Consider the following 19,627-nt stretch of genomic DNA (forward strand, 5'->3'; position numbering starts at 1 on the left):
CTCAGCTCAGGCGCCACTGGATACAGGGTGCGGTGGTGTCCTCAGGACAAGTTGATCAAAAAAAAAAAAGATGTTTGATGGTCCCTGCCTGCTTGAGAATTAATTTGTCAGATGAAGTGTCGCATCTGTGTCTGTGACGCGATGCTCACAGAAAGAAGAGAGTGCCCTCTTGAATGGAATAGCAAAGGATGGGGAGTACCCTAAATGTGCCTCAGCGGGGGGCGGCTGAATAAATGATGGTTCTAGTCAGTGGAATCCTACACAGGCATAAAAGCAATAGAGAGGACACTACTGACGAACAGATCCCCAAAAGAGGCTTAACCAACACCTAAAGTGCAGAACGCTGTAATTTATGTTACCATTTGTGAAAAGGAGTTGTGCATGCTGGTTTTTCCCAGCATGCAGTCCTCAGAGATGCACCAGGAAGGGAGGAAAGCGCTGAAAAAAGTCACTGAACACCTTGATCCACTGTGCCTGAAGCTGATGCAACCCCTGAGCTTTTTAATTACATGAGCTAATGCATTTCCTTTCTCTCTCAATCCAGACTCAGTGTTGCCACTTGCAGTATGGAACCTGCCAAATACAAGTGCCTAGTGTCAGGCGTGCTCATCAGTTCCCTCAATCACTCTATTCAACTGATGGACCGCACCCTAACCCTAGCATGCTGGTTGAACCCGTTCCTCAGACAGATCACATGTTCTGGACACCACATCCCACCGGTGGCCCCAGCGGACTGACACCACCATCACCTTAGATTTAGTGGCCACAAGGAGCCCCCCTTTACCTCCAGTCTGGAAGTTGAGTGCCACCATTTGGGAGCCGCACAGCCAGAGGCGGAAGGGGTCGTAGTTGGAGGAGTCCACCCTCTGTCCCTTCGGGTAAACACGGGTCAGGCCCTTCTGATTGTACTTCAGGAGCTCAATGGGTTTCTGTCTGACGACGCTGTCGGCCTTCGTCTCCACAAAGGAACGGATCTCTCGGAAGTCGGGATTCTCTGCAGACAGCGACAGAGGCACCGTTTATTTTGTGTCTCCTGCCTTTCCTTCATGCAGAGGCTTCTAAAATGAAACCAGGAATCTCTGGGACAGGATGCGCACGTGGTTCTGATGATATTGCCATAACTGGGACTGCTATGGGCTCCTGTGCTTCCGGGAGCCTAGCTATTAAAGGTGCCAAGTGTTCCCACAACCTTTTCATCTAGGTTGTTTTCTTTTTAAAATTACCAGCAGCCTTGCACAAGAAAACAAAAATGGTACAATTATAGAAAGGGGGAATGGCCTCAGGGATCAGCACATATCAGGAGATCTTAGGAGTGGCTTCCTCATCAAAGGTGATGTAGATACAGGCGAGTAAACCAAGCCGCTTGGTGGGAGAATGGAGTGCTCACAGGAAGAGCTGTGAAAGAGGAGGGGGCAATGAATGGGCAGAGAGGGATGGGAATATGCAAACAATTTTTTGTTGGATGAAGCTTTGCTACTTCATATCCAGCTGTGGTGGGACAGCCCATAAACCTGCGGAGTGGAGGTGCCTCCCAGTGACCATTAACTCAGGGGTTTAGTACTGTTTCTCTGGTCCCTGGTCCTGGAATCACAATTTCTTGAGATCAAAGATAGGATCGCCTCAAAGAAAGGGGGAAGAGAATGTGAATGGGTTCATTCTAAGATAAAGAACTGGCTACTTTAGAGAATTTGGTAGAAGAGCCATTTTTTAATACAGTACTGGATACTAGCCCCCAAAGATCCTGATCCCTGGAACCTGTGAATATGCAGCCTTTTATGTCAAAAGGGACTTTGCAGATATAATTAAATTAAGGAGCTTGCCATGGGGAGATTATCTGCGCTCTCAATGTAACCCAGGGTCCTTGTAATAGGGACATATTTTGACTACATGGAAGAGAAGGCCATGTGACTGAGAGGCAGATTGGAGTGATGCAGCCACTAGCTAAGGAATGCTGGCAGCCACCAGAAGCTGGAAGAGACAAGGAACATATTCTCCCCTGGAGGGAGTGGCTGAAATCTGCCCACACCTTGATTTCAGCCTAGAGATATTGACTTTAGACTTCTGGCTTCCAGGAGGCCAGAGAGTATAAATACATGTTGTTTTCAGCCACCAAATTTGTAGTTAACAGTAGAAAACTAACAACCTTCCCTCTGAGAGGGTTTTCCTCCTCAAGCTATCAGAAGGGCCTGTCACGAGCACCGTGGTCCTAAGGACTAATTCAGGGGAAGCGCCACCAAGAGCAGTTCAGAACGAGCAGGAACCACACTCACTGTGCCCTCTAACAACAAAGAGGAAATGTGTTTTCACCGTGTCCGGAGGCAGTCAGGGGAGACAGTACCTAAATTGTCTTTGGTCTTGCTGGTTGGTTTGCAGTAGACGACCAGGTCCGAGAGCTCGATGGCGATCGACTGGTTCTTCTCCCAGTATTTCATGTTGTTCTCCTGTTGGGGGCCAATTGTCTTTAGTGTCAGACCTCAAGCCAGCACCCGCGAAATCCCATCGCCCCAGCTCACCTGGCATGCCTTCCTCTGGGCCCTCCTGCATGCTCAGATCTTTGACGCGGTTGAATGTTTTCCTTGCCCCTGCCCCTCCTCTCTTTCCTTCCTCTTCCTGCCGAAATTCTTGACCAAGTTGTTTCCACCCAGGATTGGTGTCTGTCACCACACCACTCTCCTTAACCCTCTGCTCTCGGCGTCCTGGCCTGTCCCTTCCCCTAAAACCACTGTTACAGCTCGTCCAATTCTAGTTCTCCAAGCCCATGACCTCATGTCCTCCTGGGCTCTATAGATCACAGCATCCTTCTTATAACTTGCTGAACCCTGCACCCCTCTCCTCTGAGGTTGAGGCAGTGTGCACAGCCTCCTCCTGCCTCTGATTTCTCTAAAATGCCCCAGAGGTCACATCCCAGGTCCCCTGAATCACAGCAGTGACCTCCCGGCTCCTCACCCTGCAGCTCCCGTCCTCCCTCTTTTGCGTTTCATCAGCTCCCTCCTCCTGGACCCTACCCAGATCATTCCTTCTCCAGGAAGCCTTCCTGGATTACTCCAGCCAGGACTGGAAAAGGATATTGCCCTCCTCAAGTCACCCAGAGTGCTCACCATTTCACCCACACTTGGCCTTGCTCAGCCTTAAACACTGTCCCTTGTCCGACTGTCCGGCATTGATGCCATTCATCACTATTGCCCAGACCCTGTTTCCCCACTGAGACATGTCCCTTGGGAGCAAGCCCTTTGGGGAACAAGTGTTCAGGTGGCAGGTAGTGAGGGGGGCTACACAACACAGTGGTAATGACAGTGGAAACAAATCAGAGACATGGGTTTGAAAGCGGCCCCTGCTATTTATTAGCTGGGTCAACAGGGCCAGTCACAGACTCTCTCTGCACCTCAGTTTCCTCAACTGTAAAATAAGGCTAAGATGAGTACTCTACTCTTAGAGAATTAGACAAGGAGGACTTGGCACTCCTCCAGGCTTGCAGGGCCACTCAGAAATGTCCCCCAGGCAAAGGACAGAAAAAGTCCACTCTTTACACAAGTGGGTGTGGGACCCACCTCAACCCATAAGCACCCACATAAATCCTGGGGCCAAAGTGGACCTTGGCAATGACCAGCAAACAAGCCTTTTATATGAGCCCCAGCAGTGACCACATCACCAGGGCAGATTAGAATGTGACTGTAAGCCTCCAAAATTTGTTCTAGCTCACCTATGCATGCCTAACTTTCGCCAGCCCTTTCCACACTTTCTGAATGCAAGCCATAATGGTAGGGCTGTTGTAGGTGGGATGGGCCAGAATCAGTGGCAAAGGTGCCAGCCACATAGTTGATAGCAAAATGCCATGAGGAAAACAGAAGCCTTACTTGTTTTTGGACTTCAGGTGTTTTCTCCTGAACCCTGTATCAACGTGGCTTTGTATTCTGGGTGGTTTCACCATGGGGTTGTTTGGAGACAGAAAACCCCAGCAATAACACAGTTCACCTCTAATGACAACGGAATTGCTTTAAATGTGTGTGTGGGAGGGTCATACCTCCGGTGAATTATAGAACTTTGGCCTCACAAAGCACAGAGCAATGACAAGCTATGGGCTTCACGTTTTCCAACCTTAGCAGAAGACATATTAGTTTAAGATGAAATACCAGTTGCTTCCTCAAAATCTTATAATAATTATTCTAAAAAAATGGCAGAATTTGCCCGCCAGGCCATCTCGGAATATGAAGTCACAACACAGTGCATGGGCCAGGCTCTGGAAACTCACTAACCAGATGGGCCTTAGTGACTGGTCTTGTGCCAGGGACTGAAGGAGCCCGGGGACTGTGTGAAATTACAGGTCCCTGAGCATGTTCTTATGGGCAGGCACAGCGGGGAAGCCTCGGTGAGGAGCGCCCAGCAGTGAGCTGAGAGCTCACCTCACCTTGGTCTCCCACAGGCAGGATGGGGCCTCCTTCCTGTTCCCGCACCAGCTCTTCTTACAGCTGGTTGTGCCCAGAGCAAGACTTCGTCAATTCCAGAAACTCCTGCTTTTTTTTTAACCTTCATGTATCATAAGACTTTAAAAAGCTTTTCTCATGAAATCTTAGCAGTTGTAAAAACCAATTAAAGAGGAATGTAGATCAAAGACAGAGAACAGCAGCCTCGAACAGCCAGGCTTAATTTCTGAAGCCTCATGCAGGAGAGGAGAGAAAGGGGCAGAGAACCTTTGAGTGAAGTCACATTTTCCTCCATGAAAAGCGGTCGAGAGCCAGGACGCACAGGGAGGAGGAGGGGGCCGTCGCCATGCCTATACCGCTGAGCCCACACTCAGACCACTTTCAGGGGAGGTTTGGGTGCCTTAGAATAAAGTCTACAGAGAACAGTTGCTAAGGGCTTCGTCGCTGGTGTTTTTCTCCATTCTCAGCTTTAGGGGCCCAGAATCACAAATACTAGAACATGCTTAGGAGGGTCACAGGCTGGCAAATGGTGCCATTCAGTTCATGATGACAACCATTCAATAGGCAATGAGAACACACCTGGAAGAAGGTAGGGGAAAATGATCTTTCAAATGAACCTTGGTACAGTGGCGCCCCCCTGTGCCTCGGAGCTGTTCTACACTGAAGGCCCGGAGGCAAATGAGATGCCCTGACCAGGAAAGATGGGAACTTGCTGACCGCAGCTCATCATAAGTGACTGGTGATGGTGTGACAAGACTTGGGAAGAATGAGGACTCATATGTGAGGCCTCTGACTAGACTCTGGGACAGGAAAGATGACAGGTCCTACCAGCTCTCTGTAGAAAGTCTTCTTAGTAAGAGGACATCACCTTAGGGTGTTGAAAGGGTGAGTCAAGGTGACCAGAGACTGGCCAAGTGTGAGGTCCCCCAGGGGGAAGGAAAGACCGGGCTGCTGCCGCCTCCTCCCAGGACACTGAAGGAGAAAGACCCATCAACGATAACCAGAGGTCACAAGGGCCCAAGAGATCCTGAGAAGACTTTAAAACCATTCTTTTAGGTCAAGACCTGTCTTAGAAGACGTGTGCATATGGGAAACCCTAAAATTTCTTCCCAGTTCTATGGCCACAGGAGAGAGCAGACAGCACCTTACACCTCCCCAAGCCCTCCTGGTGTGACGACAATGTGGTGATTAAATACCATTGTGAGTTGAGCACTTGCTGTACCAGCCTAGCACTTCTCACGCTTCATCTCCTTTCATCTTTGGCTCCTCATTTTGCAAACAAGGAAACTGAGGCCCAGAGACGTTTAGTGACTTGCCCAGGGACCAGCCCTGCCAGGATGCAAACTCCAGTCTGCCTGGGACTACCCTCCTGCTCTTACCCAGCACCCTTCTCAAAACGCTTCCAGCCCAACACTAAGCTCCGGGCAGGATCACCCTGGAAAGCCCACGCCCATCTAGAGTGGAAGTTCTTCCACAACACAAACTTCTGGAGGGAAAGAAGGGGTCCTGCCAGTTACATTTCCCCAGGGCCACTGTGGGGCCAGGGAGGCGAGCTCAGGGCACGCTTGCTATAGGAGGGGTCCCACCTGCTTTGAACAACGTTTAGAGACAAGAAAACACAATAAGGAAGGCAAAACTTTCTTGTCAAGATATGGCCCCAAACATCAAGAGTCACTGCGCACACTCCGACTTCTGAAGGTCTGAACTAGCCCCAGCTTCCAGGGGACCTCCAATATCCCTTCCTCTTCAAAATGATTGGCGCTCCTATTGTCCGAACCCACCCCATCGCCTCCCTGAATTCTGTGTGGCCCTGGGCCTGCACCTCCTGCTGCCGAGACCCACCCATGTCGCAGCAGAGCACACCAGGCCCACCGGAGCCCAGCTGAGCCGAGGGCCTACCTTGGTGTCGATCTTCCAGGTGATCTGCCGGATGCTCTGGAACCACTCGAAGAGCTCCTCCACCCGGTCCGTGGCGAACTCCACCGGCGGGTCACCCTGCTTCTTGGGCTCCAGGATGAAGACGAAGGGCTTCTGGTTTTTCCCGTGCGGGGCTTTCACTTTGTGAGAGAATAACACAAGCCTGGTCAGCCTGTTGAGAGCCACGAAGACCAGACTGCACGCTGCTCGAGCCACTTGTGTCACGAACCCAAATGCCACTGCGTGGGCAGTGCTGACGGGGACGTCGGCTTTGTGCCAGGCAGGGTCTGCCCTCCACACGTGACTGCTCAAGCTATGCAGCAGCCTCAGCTGTGTTCTCCAAGAAGACAGACCCACGTCCTAAGCCCTGGTACCTAGGAATGGGAACGCAGTTGGAAACAGGGTCTTTGCAGATATACTTAAGGATCTCAGGATGAGGCCATCCTGGAGTCATCTAAGCATCAGTGTCCTTACCAGAGAAAGAAGAGGGAGACTTGAGACACAGACACAGGGATGGCGGCCACTAAAGACAGAGGCAGCGACTGGAGTGATGCAGCCACAAGCCAAGGGACACCGAGGGTGGCCAGCAGCCACCAGGAGGTGGGAGGGAGGCATGGAACAGATTCTGCAGAGAAAGCGTTTTTAGGTAAGAAAAAGAAGGCCACGAGAGGATAAAGTATCTGCCAGGTAACATTAGTCACTAAGATCTCTGGGCTTGTATATGCCAGGCAGTATTCTAAGCAGATTACACGCACTGTATCTTATTCCATCTTTATCACGACCTTCTGGGGCGCCACTCCTGTCATGCCCGTTTTACAGGAGAGGAAACAGAGACACGCTGAGGAGAAGTGACGCATGGAGGGTCACACAGCCAGTCATGGCAAAGCTGGGGCTCGAATCAGACCTGGCTTCAAGGCTCCTACTCGTCACCACTCAGCCACGTGCCTGCGCTCTGCAAGCACAGGGCAGACGATACACAGAGCAACACAAGTGAGTCTCAGCTCATCCATGAACTTGCTGGGGACCTCGGGCAGGGCTTGTGGTCACCTAGGGGCTTGGTTTCTCACCTGTTAACTGGAACCAAGAATTCCTCTCTTACCTACCCTCTCAGGTTGTTGTCAAGAGAAAAACAGACAAACAGGTAATAAATGGAGAAAGCAAAGAGCTGACACTAGAAGCAGAAAGTTCCTGGCACTATTGTTATCTGCGGCTTAGGACCCTGCTCAGGCCTCTCCAACAAAAGTACTGGAGGGAATAGGCCCAGACTAATGCATGGATGGACCGCACGGAGCTGTGGAAACACGGTGGCTCAGCGAGGAGCGCTGCGCAGGCCATTCTTGCCCAGAATGTCCTCACCGCCTCTGTCCCTTCGTGTGGAAGCTGCTACGTCCCCACTGAAAAGCGGGCCTGGTCAGGCTCAGATGTGCTGAAGGCTCGGAGGATGAGACTACCACTGGCACCGTTGTATGCGCCTGTGTGCGTGGGCCGTGCATTCACATCTCCCCTTGCACCAGACTCCAAGGTGGGCAGGCCAGGTTTGCCCATGCCCAGCTGGGCAGCCAGCAAGTGGAGGTTCAGAAAGAAGTGACAGGTCCAGGGTCTCAGAGCAACTGAGAGGCTGAGCTGGGCTTACAACCGGACACTCCTAACTCCATGCTCCGTCACAGCCGGGCCAACAGCCCGGCTCCTCTTAAAATAGCGTGGGAAACCCAGGCAGATCTCTGAAATGATGATGTTTGGAATAACAACATTAAACATGCATCTAGCACTTGCTCTGCACCAGACCCTGTGTTAGCACTTGACAGTTATTAACAGCAGACATAACACTGCAATCAGCAACCAGCCTGGCCCAATACTCAACCTGAGCATCCAAGTCAAGGCTAGAAGGACCCAGGCGGAGCCACCTCCCTGCAGGGGGTGGTTCTGAGGCCAGACTGGAGGATTTGGGTGGGAATCCAGGCTAAGACCATGTGTGAACGTACCAACATTATAGGTGTTGAGATCCAATATTCCTTTGCAAAGAGACCCTAAGGGATTGTCTTCAATAATCTGTGAAGAAATAAGACATAACTCACGTTAGCCTTAACAGGTATAATCACAAAAGACAACCTGTTTCCAAAGCACACCGTTTAGCAGAGACACTGCCGGTGGAACTGTTTAAAATGCATTTTCATTACCGGATACGTCCAAGGGGAGAGAGCTAACTAATGAAGCATGTTACCGATAGGGACTCAGCAGTGAGCAGGTGCCCGCAGGTGCGGCGATTCATTTTCCAATCTGTAAAAATGCGCCTTGTGAATTCTAGAACAGGTTTTGAAGCGTTTCCATAGATCTGATTTCAAAAACATCCCAGACCCTTTATTCTGACATTATTATGAAATGGAACTATCTGGTCACCTAAAGCACAACTCAAGAACCTTCTGTGACTCTCCCTGTCCTACGGGAGCAACATCCATGCTGTCATCTGACTTTAAGGCTTTCTAGGAGCCCCGTTCAGCCTTCCTGCTCTACCTCCCACTGTACATCTGAACCATCCCAGGGTCCAGGTGAGATAGGGAACACCTTGTCTTAGGAGAACTGGCAGAACTGTGCATCTGCCCATTGCCTGTACACCCCCATTCCTCCACCAGGCTAATGCTCTGTGGGTAGAGGCATCATGGACAGATGCAATAAGGGGGTTACATCTCTGCCTCAGGTTGAACACACTGAACACACTCATGTTCCCACCACCACACCTTTGCTTAGGCTGTACCTTCCACCTGGAATTCCCTTCTGTCAGTCTCTTGCTGTTGAGCTCTAACTTGACTTTTAAGGTTCCAATGCCCCTTCCTCCATGCAGCCTTCCCAGATTGCCCCAACTCCCTTAGAAAATCCCTTAAGCTCAAACAGGACCTTAAAGCCCTCATTATAAAGAGTTCATCCCTGGTGTAGTGCTGTCACAATGAAAGTGGCTTCTTTTTGAGTCTGCTGGGCAAGAGGAAGCAGGAAACAGAAACCAGGTTTGCAGTGTCACCAGGAAGGCCTCAGCACGCCTTCCACTTTGGCCCGCTTGCTTATCGACACCAAGCACGTTCGTTCTGAATGTCTGGCTGGCCAAACGAAATGTGTTTCATTTGCAAGCTGCTTTAGGCAAAGGACATATTCCCCATTCGGCCATTTTCACTCCAGAGAGATTCCTCCTGCATATTCAAACCTTTCCAGCCCAGAACAACCTGATTAAAATATGATGGCGCGTCACAGTGACTTTCACCCACGACAGCTCAGGGCGCAATCCTGATTCCCATGTCACTCTGCTTCAGGGCTCCACGGGGACCACACGTCATCATGTATAAAATGTAACCGCTGAGGTGACTCGGTGGATTCCCCGAGGATGAGCAGGTCCCTCCCTGCAACGATCGAGACTTACCTGCTTCTCGAGCTCCTCCACATCAACCGTTGAAATGTCCTCGACATAATTGGACGGGAAGTAGTGCTGGATTTTGGTTCCGTAGTCTCCTTTCCACCTAGATAAACACAGAGGGTATCAAGGGCCTCGCTGGGCGTGTTCATCCATTCCTGTCCCTTAGACCCCAGCAGCTGGTGGGAGAAAGGCGGCCAGTGACCGAATGACCAGAAGGTGTGTTGCGGTAATGGAGCATTTCAAAGGGATCCTCTGATTTTCCATCAGCAATGAGTGGGATTGGAGGGAAATCCTCTTGCCATTTGGTCAAACTCATGGACCCTGTACATGAGTTAGGTTAAGAGCGTGCGCTCTGGAGTCAGAAGGTCTGACTTCAAATCTCAGCCTGCTGTGTGGCCCTGGACAAGTTACTGTACTTCTCTGTGCCAGTCTGTTTGCAAAATGCAGGTTCAGCTATCTTGTGGGAAGATGAGATACTGATCTTGTGAGGTGCTTCAATCTCTGCCAGTGTTCATGGTTAGGAACAAATTCTTACGGCTCTCAGGTAGAAATCACCCCACAAAACCACCTACGATGGGGCCTGTGGCTGGGCAGCAAGTTTTTCTTCCCACGTGAAAAGAGGGAAGAGCTAACCGGACCTCAGCACACCAGGTACCTTTGACTTAAAATGCATCTTCTTCAACCCAGGACGGGGCCACTGCATAGGGCACAGGACTGAGCTGTAGCATAAGAATTTGAATTTGAAATAATGCCAGGCTTATGGAATGGAAAGAGCCTGTGCTACTTAGCAGCTGTGGAACTTTGGAAAGTCTCATTTGCCACGTCTGTAACGTGGGGATAATCATAGTAAAAACTCCACAGGGTCGTAATGAGGATTTGGTTAGATGACGTCTGAAAGCTATTAGCACAGTGTGTGGCATACAGGAAGACCTCAGAAATGGTAGCTGCTATTATAATAAAAATAATATATAATATGATATGTGATTTACTATGATAATAATTGGTGTTTATTTGTTTTTCTACATACAGCATGCAGGTATCAAGCCATTTCCCAGAGAAGGTAGAACAGGTCACAGCCAGCCCAGAACACAGATAAAAGGGGTCAGAGCTCAGCCAGCACTTGTGTCTCACCACCAAAAAGTGACCAGTGAAGTTCATCCACCAAGCAGCCAACCTTACCAGCCTCCGGGCTCCTTGGAGACGTTGTGAATGAGGGCGCCGCGGCAGAAGCTCAGCTCATCACTCTGCTTGGCTTTGTAGTCATACAGAGCTTTCACGGTTCTCTGAGGCTTTCAGGGAAAACAAAAAGAAAAAGGTCAGGCAGGCTGATGAGCAGAGGGAGGCTTCTGCATTTACTGTCGCACATGTAGTTCTCCTTAGGGAGCCGGAGGCTTCAGTCCAGGGTTATAGCGCCATCTGCTGGCACGTTTCTAGCATTGCGAAGAACCCGTAGTCTTAAAAAGTCACCAGTAGAGATGGGGACTGGTCAGAGCCAAGGGCACCTCCATCACCCCAAATTGCTCAATTTCCTCAACACGCCTTTCAGATTAAGCCATGACCACGACCTGTGAAGTCCTCAGAGCCCATGCTCAACGACCCTCCCAGAAGTTCAAACTCAACACCATTCCTGGCCATCCTCGGCCTCACCAATGTTTAGCCAGGCCAGGGGGCCTCTAACTGGACTCCTGCAGGACACTGACATTTTGCATGAGTAACCGAGGCACTCCTCCGTGGAAGTCATCCAAAGGTGATCTCGGCAGAAACAAATAACCCAGAACTTACTCAGGATAAAAATTTTCTTCAATATAATGTGCGTTAATGCCTGTGTGGCAAGCATAAATTCATGGCAAAATGAATGCCCATGCAGCAAGCAAATGTTAATCATAAAATCTGAAGCTGTCAAACTTGTTTAGATCAGCAATTTCCCTCTTACTCCCCCACCCCCAACCAAGGAAATGTGGACAGGTTTTACAAGGAATCTAGTAAAACTGCTCCTTCAAGCAGAGGCTATGGAGTCAAATATGTGGGTTCAAATTATTGCTCTGCTCTTTACTACTATATAACCTTGAGGTGTTCTCAGACTCAGTTTCTCCATTCTGGAAAGGGAAATTAAAACTTTACATGCTTCACAGGGTTAAAACTATTTAATGAGATAGTGCAAGACAAAAATGATAATATCTAGCATTTATTAAGGGCTTACTATAGTCAAAACACTGCTCTAGGCCTCTTATCTATATCTCCTTTAATACTTCCAACAACCATAACAGGTAGGTAGCAGTGTTCTTATATCCATTTTACAGAGGAGAAAACGGAGGTTCAGAGAGATGAAGTATCCTTGCCCAAGGTCAACTAGCTGGTAGGTGGCTGAGTGCAAAGATGAATCAATCCACCTGAGTTATTGCCATAGTTCATGATATTCCTTAAGAAGCAATCTAGTCCTAGCCGGTTTGGCTAAGTGGATAGAGCATCGGCCCACGCGGACTGAAGGGTCTCGGGTTCATTTCTGGTCAAGGGCACAGACCTCAGTTGCAGTCTTGATCCCCAGCCCTGGTCGGGGCTCATGTGGGAGGCAACCAATCATTGCGTCTCTCTCCCCTCGATGTTTCTCTCTCCCCGTCCCTTCCACTCTCTCTAAAGATCAATGGAAAAATATCCCTGGGTGACGATTAACAAAACCAAAAAAAGGCAATCTAATCTGGGTTCTGCAAGTTCTACCACAGGAACCCTCAACCAGAGGCTAACCAGGTCTCCTGCCCTTGTCTCCCCCACCTGCAAATGGAGCCTAACTGCCCATCTTGCTTCAAGGGTGGATATCAGAATCTGAGCCACATCTCTCCCCATGAATCCCCACGAGTCACTGCCAGGCTCCCAGGCCACAAGGAAGGTACAGCCAGGGGCAGAGGTGGGGGTGCCATATGATGGCTTCCACAAGGAGCCAGTCCCCGGCCTGACAGACGGTCCCACAGAATCATTGGACCAAGTAGGCAGCAGCAATGCCAAGTGGCTAAGAGCACATACCTCGTAGCCACTGGGTCCGGATTCCAGCTCCACACCTTCCTAGCTATGTGGCCTCAGCAATTACTCAACTTCTGTGTGCCTCGGTTTCCTCAGCTGTACAATGAGCACAAAACTAGTACCCACCGCAGGGGGCTGTTCTGAGGATTAATAAGCTGTCAAGTACTTAGGACAATGCCTGATGCATGGTCGTGGGTGTGTTACCTATTATTATTCATCTAGTCATTCCAGTTCTAAGAACACATCCAAAGGAAATAATACTAGAGATGCCCAAAGCCTCACAGGTGAAGAAGTTCATTTTAGGATTAACGAGCAGAGCAAGAGACCAGAAATGACCCAAATGGCCACTGGACGGGGACACTGATAAACTGGCACAGCCACCCAGAATATTCTACAGCACAGACAACATGCTTTTTTTAAAGTTAAAATGCCAATTCATGTACTAGTATTTCATCTCAGTGGCTTGGCCTACCAGGTTAGACAAAAAAGGTCATTAAGAAGATTAGTGACAGAGAAGCCCACCCATGACCAAGTGGCAAGCGAGCAAAGCAGAATAAAAATGACAAATGCAGGTGGTGGTGACTGTAAAATACAGGCAAAGACCAGGAGAGACAGAACAGCCAGCAGCAGTGCAGACAGCCACTGTGTTAGGACAGTGAGACGAGGACTGACTATTTTTCTGATTTTCAAATGTGTTTTTCTAATTGTTACACCATTTTTCAATCATTAATAGTAACAGTTTTATTTCCAGGCATTCACCTCAGTTGGGCAACTTGCAATCACATTCAGCATGCAGTCACGTTTTGCTTGGCTCACGTAAAATAGGAAGATTTTCTCTACAACTTAACTTAGTTGCCAGGGTTTAAAAATGGGGAGATTTCACATAAAACATCTAAAGTATTGGCTTATCTTAAGCCAGTCGGAGAAAGATAAATGTCACATGATCTCACTCACTTGTGGAGTGTAATGAACATTAACTGATGAACAAAAATAGATCCAGAGACATAGAAGCATCGAACAGACCGTTGAACCTCAGAGGAAAGGCAGCGGGGGGCGGGGGTGGGGGCGGTGTTAAGAGATCAACCAAAGGACTTGTATGCATGCATATGAGCATAATCAATGGATACAGACAGTAGGGGGGTGAGGGCCTGTGCTGGGGGGCAGGAGCAGGCAGGGAGAGGTTAATGGGAGAAAAGGGAGACATATATAATACTTTAAAGCATAAATAAATAAATAAAGTATTGGTTTATCTTGATAAATCAGAAGACCTGACCTGCTCTCTGGAGAGGCGAGGATGGCTGCCCCTGGGGAGTGGCTGCCCTTGAGGCAGGCGGTGTGCTCCCCCGTTTACCATGGTCCCCGCCACCCCGACATTCCGTTGACATGAGGCCAGGTCATTCTCATTACCAAAGCATCCGTCTTCAATAAAAGTTTTTGCTATCAAGCTAATGCATTTTGCACACAGCTCCATTTGCCAACAACTTTTCAAGACTTCATTTCTTGCTGAAAGGAATTTGCATTGGCCAAGAATTTTAAGTTAAAAAAATAATAAATTTGTCTCTAGATTTCCACAGAGCCCACAGTGCAGCCCCTCTCTGATCAGGAATTTTATACTGATGGCAGCCCCAGATAGCCCCCCCAAAACAGGAAATTCACATCATTCCTCCTCCACAGGCTCACACTACATTCGAGATGAAACCAGAGGGAGGAGGAGCTGGGGGCTGAGGGTAAAATCTAGCCCTACCTGCAGGAAGTTACACTGCAGCCGGGCTGGGAATATGAGATGGTGTTCGCGCTGCAAGGTCAGTGAACGAGATGGAATTTATAAACACCACCCACTCAGCTGGTGAGCAAGAAACATTTGAAAGACTTTTAATTAGAAGCTGTGTGGCCCAAAGGTGATTCATCAAACCTCAGAATTTTAGCGAGGCACGGTCACATTTGGAAGGAATTCGATTAACCTCTTGCCTGAAACTAGATGTCATATTGTCAATCATTTTCTCTAAAAAAAAATTTTTTTTTTTTTGGCTAAGTTTCCCAAAATGTTCCCTCGCTCTATTATGACCAGGGGCAAGGGGACTGGGAAGTGGGGCGGGGGGGGGGGGGGGGGGGAATTGAAACCCGTGTCAATCTAGCGACCAGGAAATAGTGTAAATTAAAAGTTGGCACTGTACCATGGAAGGATTGATTTCACTGGGATCCACATACATTCTGCTGACGTCATACAGGGAGTTTATATCTCTTTCCTGAAAAAGAACAGAGAGAAATAAATAGAACCATCCCTGCTCCTGGGACAGCCCAAGGACAGAGCAAGGGCTGCAGAGCCCTGTGCTTTCCTGCTCTCTAGCAGAAGAGCTGAAACCTCACAGTTTACTCATGCCTTGTGGGTAGAGACAGTTAAGACATCATAAAGAAGTTCCCCAAAACTTAGAAAATTTACCCCAAAATGAGAAAGGCCCTATTCTGCCCTACTGTGTGCCAGGCCCTGTGCCCCTCTGTAAAACACAAACCCTGAGTGTGCGGGAGCCCATTGTATTTCTCTTCCCGACTCGCATTCTGTGGTGGTCGCCGCTTGAAACTGGCCACCTTGGGAGTATTTACACCATGGAAATTGGCAAATGCCACAAGCCAGGGCTTCTTTCCGCAGAGAGCTGGTTAAATGTTTACCGCACACACTGAAAACCTCCCCTCCCCTCCCCACTCTGCTTCTCTCATTGGGTTCCAGCCACATGAGCCACCTTTCTGTCCCTCAGTCACCCCTGGGCTTGTGGCGGCTGCTCCTCCGTATGGAACCAGCTTCCTTCACAGCAACCATGTCCAATTCACTGCCTCTTCCAGCTTTCACCGCACATTTTAATCCTCGCAAGAGGCCTTCTCTGACCGCCCCGCCCCAACCTAACCTAAGGCCCATCCCTATGCACCATCCTGTCTGATGTTCCTCCTTGTGATTCACACGGCCTGAGGCACCTTATTTCTGTGACTGCACGTTAGCCAGCTCCCCTGCCTAGAACCTAAACTCCCCGAGGGCAGCCACTGTACTCTCAGATGGAGAAGAGCGCCTGGCATGTGGGGGATGCACAATAAATCTCGTAAGTTAGTGAATGCACCTGATAGGAACTGGGACCGCTAATCAGATCAGGGCTCTCTCTGCTCAGAACCCTCCAATGGCTCAGAATAGAAGCCAGTGTCTTACCACAGCCCTACTCCACACAGGGCCTACTAATCCCCATCTCATTAAGTTCTACCCCCACCCTGCCTTTCTCTCTGCACCTCCAGGGACGTCCTCACCTCAGGACCTTTGCACTTGCGGCTCTTCCTCCACATAACTGCATGACTCACTCCCTCACCCCTGCTAACATCTGCTCAAACGTTTCCTTCTCAGGGAGCTCTTCCCAGACCACCTTTGAGAACTGCAACCCCTTTCACGTCACCCTGAATCCACTTATCCACCTACCGGGTTTGTTTTTCTCCACAGCACGTATCACCGTCCCGCAACGCTCTGTATATATTTTTAATTTATCTCATCTATTATCCGTCTCCCCCACACTAGACTACAGGCAGCATGAGGGCAGGCAGGGTCTTTGTGCGCTGTGTCCAATTTTGTATCCCTGGGACGAGAGCAGCATCAGACCCATGGTAAGTGCTCCACAAAAGGTTTGCTGAATGAATGAACAGATGAGTTATAACCTCAGGCAAGACATTCCACCAAGTGACAAGCGAGTCAGCCGCCTACCATGTTGTAGCGCTCCAGGAGCTCGGGCGTCACGGGGTAGCGCAGCTTCATCTTCCGGTAGAGCGCGTGCTTCTCGTAGTAGCTGACAAGCTCCACCAGGCTCTCGAAGTAGGCGGAGGTCCCCAGCACGAAGTGCCGGCCGTCCCGGTTGATGCGGCAGTGTTTCACCTTGCCCCGGGCCCTGGGGGGAACCACACGGGGCTGACGCGCCGAGACTGTGGCAGCCAGACAACTGCTGTCCAACCTACAGTCCCCACCTCTTAGAAACAACCTACTTACCCGTTCTCAGGGGACCACACAAACAGGGTATAACATGCCTATGAATACAATGATGTGGGTCTTTTCTAGCTCCTCTCACCCGTCCCCTCCTCCCCAACTACAGGACTTGACTTGGGGAACACCCAGATCAGGGTTGGCAAACTATGACCCACAGGCCCCATCTGGCCCACCTCCTGTTTTTGTAAATAAAGTTTTATTGAAACACGACCACATTCATTTGCTTATGCATTGCCTGTGGCAATACCATGGCAAAGTGGAATAGTTGCAACAGAGACCATATGGCCTGAAAGGCCTAGAATATTTGTTTCTGGTCCTTTACAGAAATCGTTTGCCAGTCTCCACTCTAGGACTCTGGGACTTCCTGCCCCAATCCTGAAATCTTATCCAAAAATTCCCCATCTGGTGCAACAATGGCTCCCCCACAAAAAAAAAAAAAAAAAGGAAACAAGTTTTTTATTTCCTCACTCACCCATTTGAAACAAGAGACAGAAAAAAAAAGAAAGAAAAAACCCAAACCAGAACAGACGCCTCGACCTTACTCCTCAGCTTTTATCAGCAAGAATAGACACATTTGGGAAAATAGGTATTGACCTTAACTTTACAGCCAAGAGCATCTTTTTATTAAAACTGTCTACCAGCACAGTTACTATGGGAGAGCTACTCATCTTTTTAAAAATGTTGCACCTTAGAGACATTTTTTATGGATTTAAAACACACATCCTGTGTAAGCCATTTCTTCAGAAAGCCTGTAAAAAAAATGCTAGAAGACTTCTGTTTCAGTCGCTTATTTGCAGTGATATTTTTTTTAAAAAGATATACTGCTGAGTAGAAATACAAGTTGCAGAATAAAACCATAGTACGATCCCATTTGTATTTTTAAAAAGTAGAACAGACTGCCCACACACAACACGGCACTACAGACTTCCCACACGTGTACCACATATGTGTGTACATGTTTTATCTAAATGGAGACACCAGTAAAAACCTGCGCTCTCTACCAGGACAAGGATGAGGTGAGCCGGACCACAAGGGGCTTCCACCTTCACTGCAAATGTCTTGACTTTTTTATAAGGAGGACACATATTTATACAATTAAAGATTAATGTTAAAGCCTTTAACAAAGCCCTGTGGGGCAGGGAGGCGCTAGGATGTTAAGGGTGTGGGTCAGGTTCGGTTCCTCACCACGAGCTGGGGGTTCGCAGCTCCCGTCTCCCGCAGCGTCAGGGCTGCTGCCTGTCAGGTCCCCCGGGGTAAGCCCGTTGCAGTGTGTCCCGCACCACGAGGGTGCTCAATAAATGAATGGTTAGGGAAATATAACCACGGTCAAGCCCACAGGAGCCGCCCTGGGCCAGAGCAGGAGACGGGGACAGGGCTGGAGGGGAGCTTTGATTTCAGGCGCCCGCCCTAGAGGGAGGTGCCACAACCTGAGGTCTCAGCTTCGCCAAGAAACCCCTCGTCCCACCAGGGGTGCCTCCCATCCTGCAGCCCAGACAACAACGTCCTCTCCTCACAAGGATTTGAAAGCCGATGCTTCTCTGCTGTGGATGGAAATCCATCCAGAAGTTTAGTGCATACGCTCAAGGGGCCAGGACAGCGCCTGGTACGGGAGAGGTGCTCACCACCATATGCGGGTCGGGGAGGAAGAGCCTCCGGGCCTGTGTGCTCCTCTGCCTGGAGCACATCCCCACCTCCACCCCCACCCCCGTCCCGCGGAACGCCTATTCCTCATCACCCTGCCTGACCTCTCTCTGTGGCACGTATCACACACATCTGTCTATGTGACTATTCTCCCAGGGGCAGAGGTTCTTAAAGAGGGCCAGTGATGCCCACCCCACACCCTGACCAGAGCGAGTATGAAAAAGTGTGTGTGTCCAAGGAAAAAGGTGTCCTTTCTGACTGTGACAATGACTGAGGGCCCCCAACTGGCACGCAGTGGGTGGAGGCCAGGCGTTCACCATCCCACGCGAAGGGAACCGCCTTTCCAGACAAATGGTCGTCTTCATCCCCACCAGACCACTGGCTATCACTCCTGTATTTCTGGAGCCCAGCACAGGGACTAGCACATAGTAGGTGCTCCCTGAACATTTACTGATTCCTAAAAATAAAAAACTCTGACTTTCAGGGTGCCTCCAATCTCATGGGAGGACAAACATGCAAACAGAATGGTGGACGTACGTACGTAAATCAAGCATCATCTGGGGACCCCACCCCCCGCCTCGTCTTCATCTACACGGTTCCAGTAAAGCGACCCCAACCCCACTGCCAGCTCAAAGGTGCCCAATCAGAATCACGGCACCCAGCTCAAGCAGGGGCCAGAGGGGGAGTACATCACAGGACTCGTCCTTTCTGCTGCACACTGTCCTGGCGCCAGAGGCACCGCCACCTGGGGATGAAGCCACGGCGAGGAGCAGCATGACGCACAGAGACCTGAGGGCTGACAGGTGCGGCCTGCACCCAGGCCTGTCGGAGCATCTCAGCTGGAAGCCAACAACTCCCACCTATTTTGGTTGTTTCAGTCACTGCGTTTGGTTCTGTCCCTTTACCCAACAGCATCCTGACAGACTGACAGGACTACAACATGACCCCCAAGGCCCAGCAGGGTGGCTGGTGCAGATGTTCAGTGAAACCAGCCCACTTCCCATCCAGGCAGAGGGGCACCACCAAGAGCAAAGGGCACAGCCCATGCCAAGTAGCCCAGGGCCTCCCTATTGGCAGCACAAACCACAAAAGAGCCATGTGGGCCAGAGCCAGCACATAGTAGGTCCTCAGTATCAGCAGGGATAATGACGGCCCCCCCCCCCCCAGGATAACTGGGACAGGCAAACAAAGGAGGACAGCCTGGGCACCACCAGGCCCCTACTG

At 49.9% G+C, this 19,627-nt stretch overlaps 1 protein-coding gene across 2 annotated transcripts in view; it reads right to left on the bottom strand.

Moving 5' to 3' along the window:
* The window catches only part of PLCG2 (phospholipase C gamma 2), a 135,269-nt gene that overhangs the window by 28,749 nt on the left and 86,893 nt on the right, over positions 1-19,627 (bottom strand). For both annotated transcript variants that reach the window (XM_006087041.2, XM_014454317.2), the window contains exons 19-26: positions 16,487-16,667; positions 14,928-14,999; positions 10,918-11,027; positions 9,745-9,841; positions 8,321-8,387; positions 6,321-6,478; positions 2,339-2,441; positions 785-994 (exon numbers count right to left, since the gene is read on the bottom strand). In XM_006087041.2, the coding sequence (XP_006087103.1) occupies positions 785-994; positions 2,339-2,441; positions 6,321-6,478; positions 8,321-8,387; positions 9,745-9,841; positions 10,918-11,027; positions 14,928-14,999; positions 16,487-16,667 (998 nt within the window). The remainder of the gene's footprint in view (positions 1-784; positions 995-2,338; positions 2,442-6,320; positions 6,479-8,320; positions 8,388-9,744; positions 9,842-10,917; positions 11,028-14,927; positions 15,000-16,486; positions 16,668-19,627) is intronic.

The sequence above is a fragment of the Myotis lucifugus genome, unplaced genomic scaffold, assembly GCF_000147115.1.
Source record: "Myotis lucifugus unplaced genomic scaffold, Myoluc2.0 scaffold_35, whole genome shotgun sequence".
NCBI lineage: Eukaryota > Metazoa > Chordata > Mammalia > Chiroptera > Vespertilionidae > Myotis > Myotis lucifugus.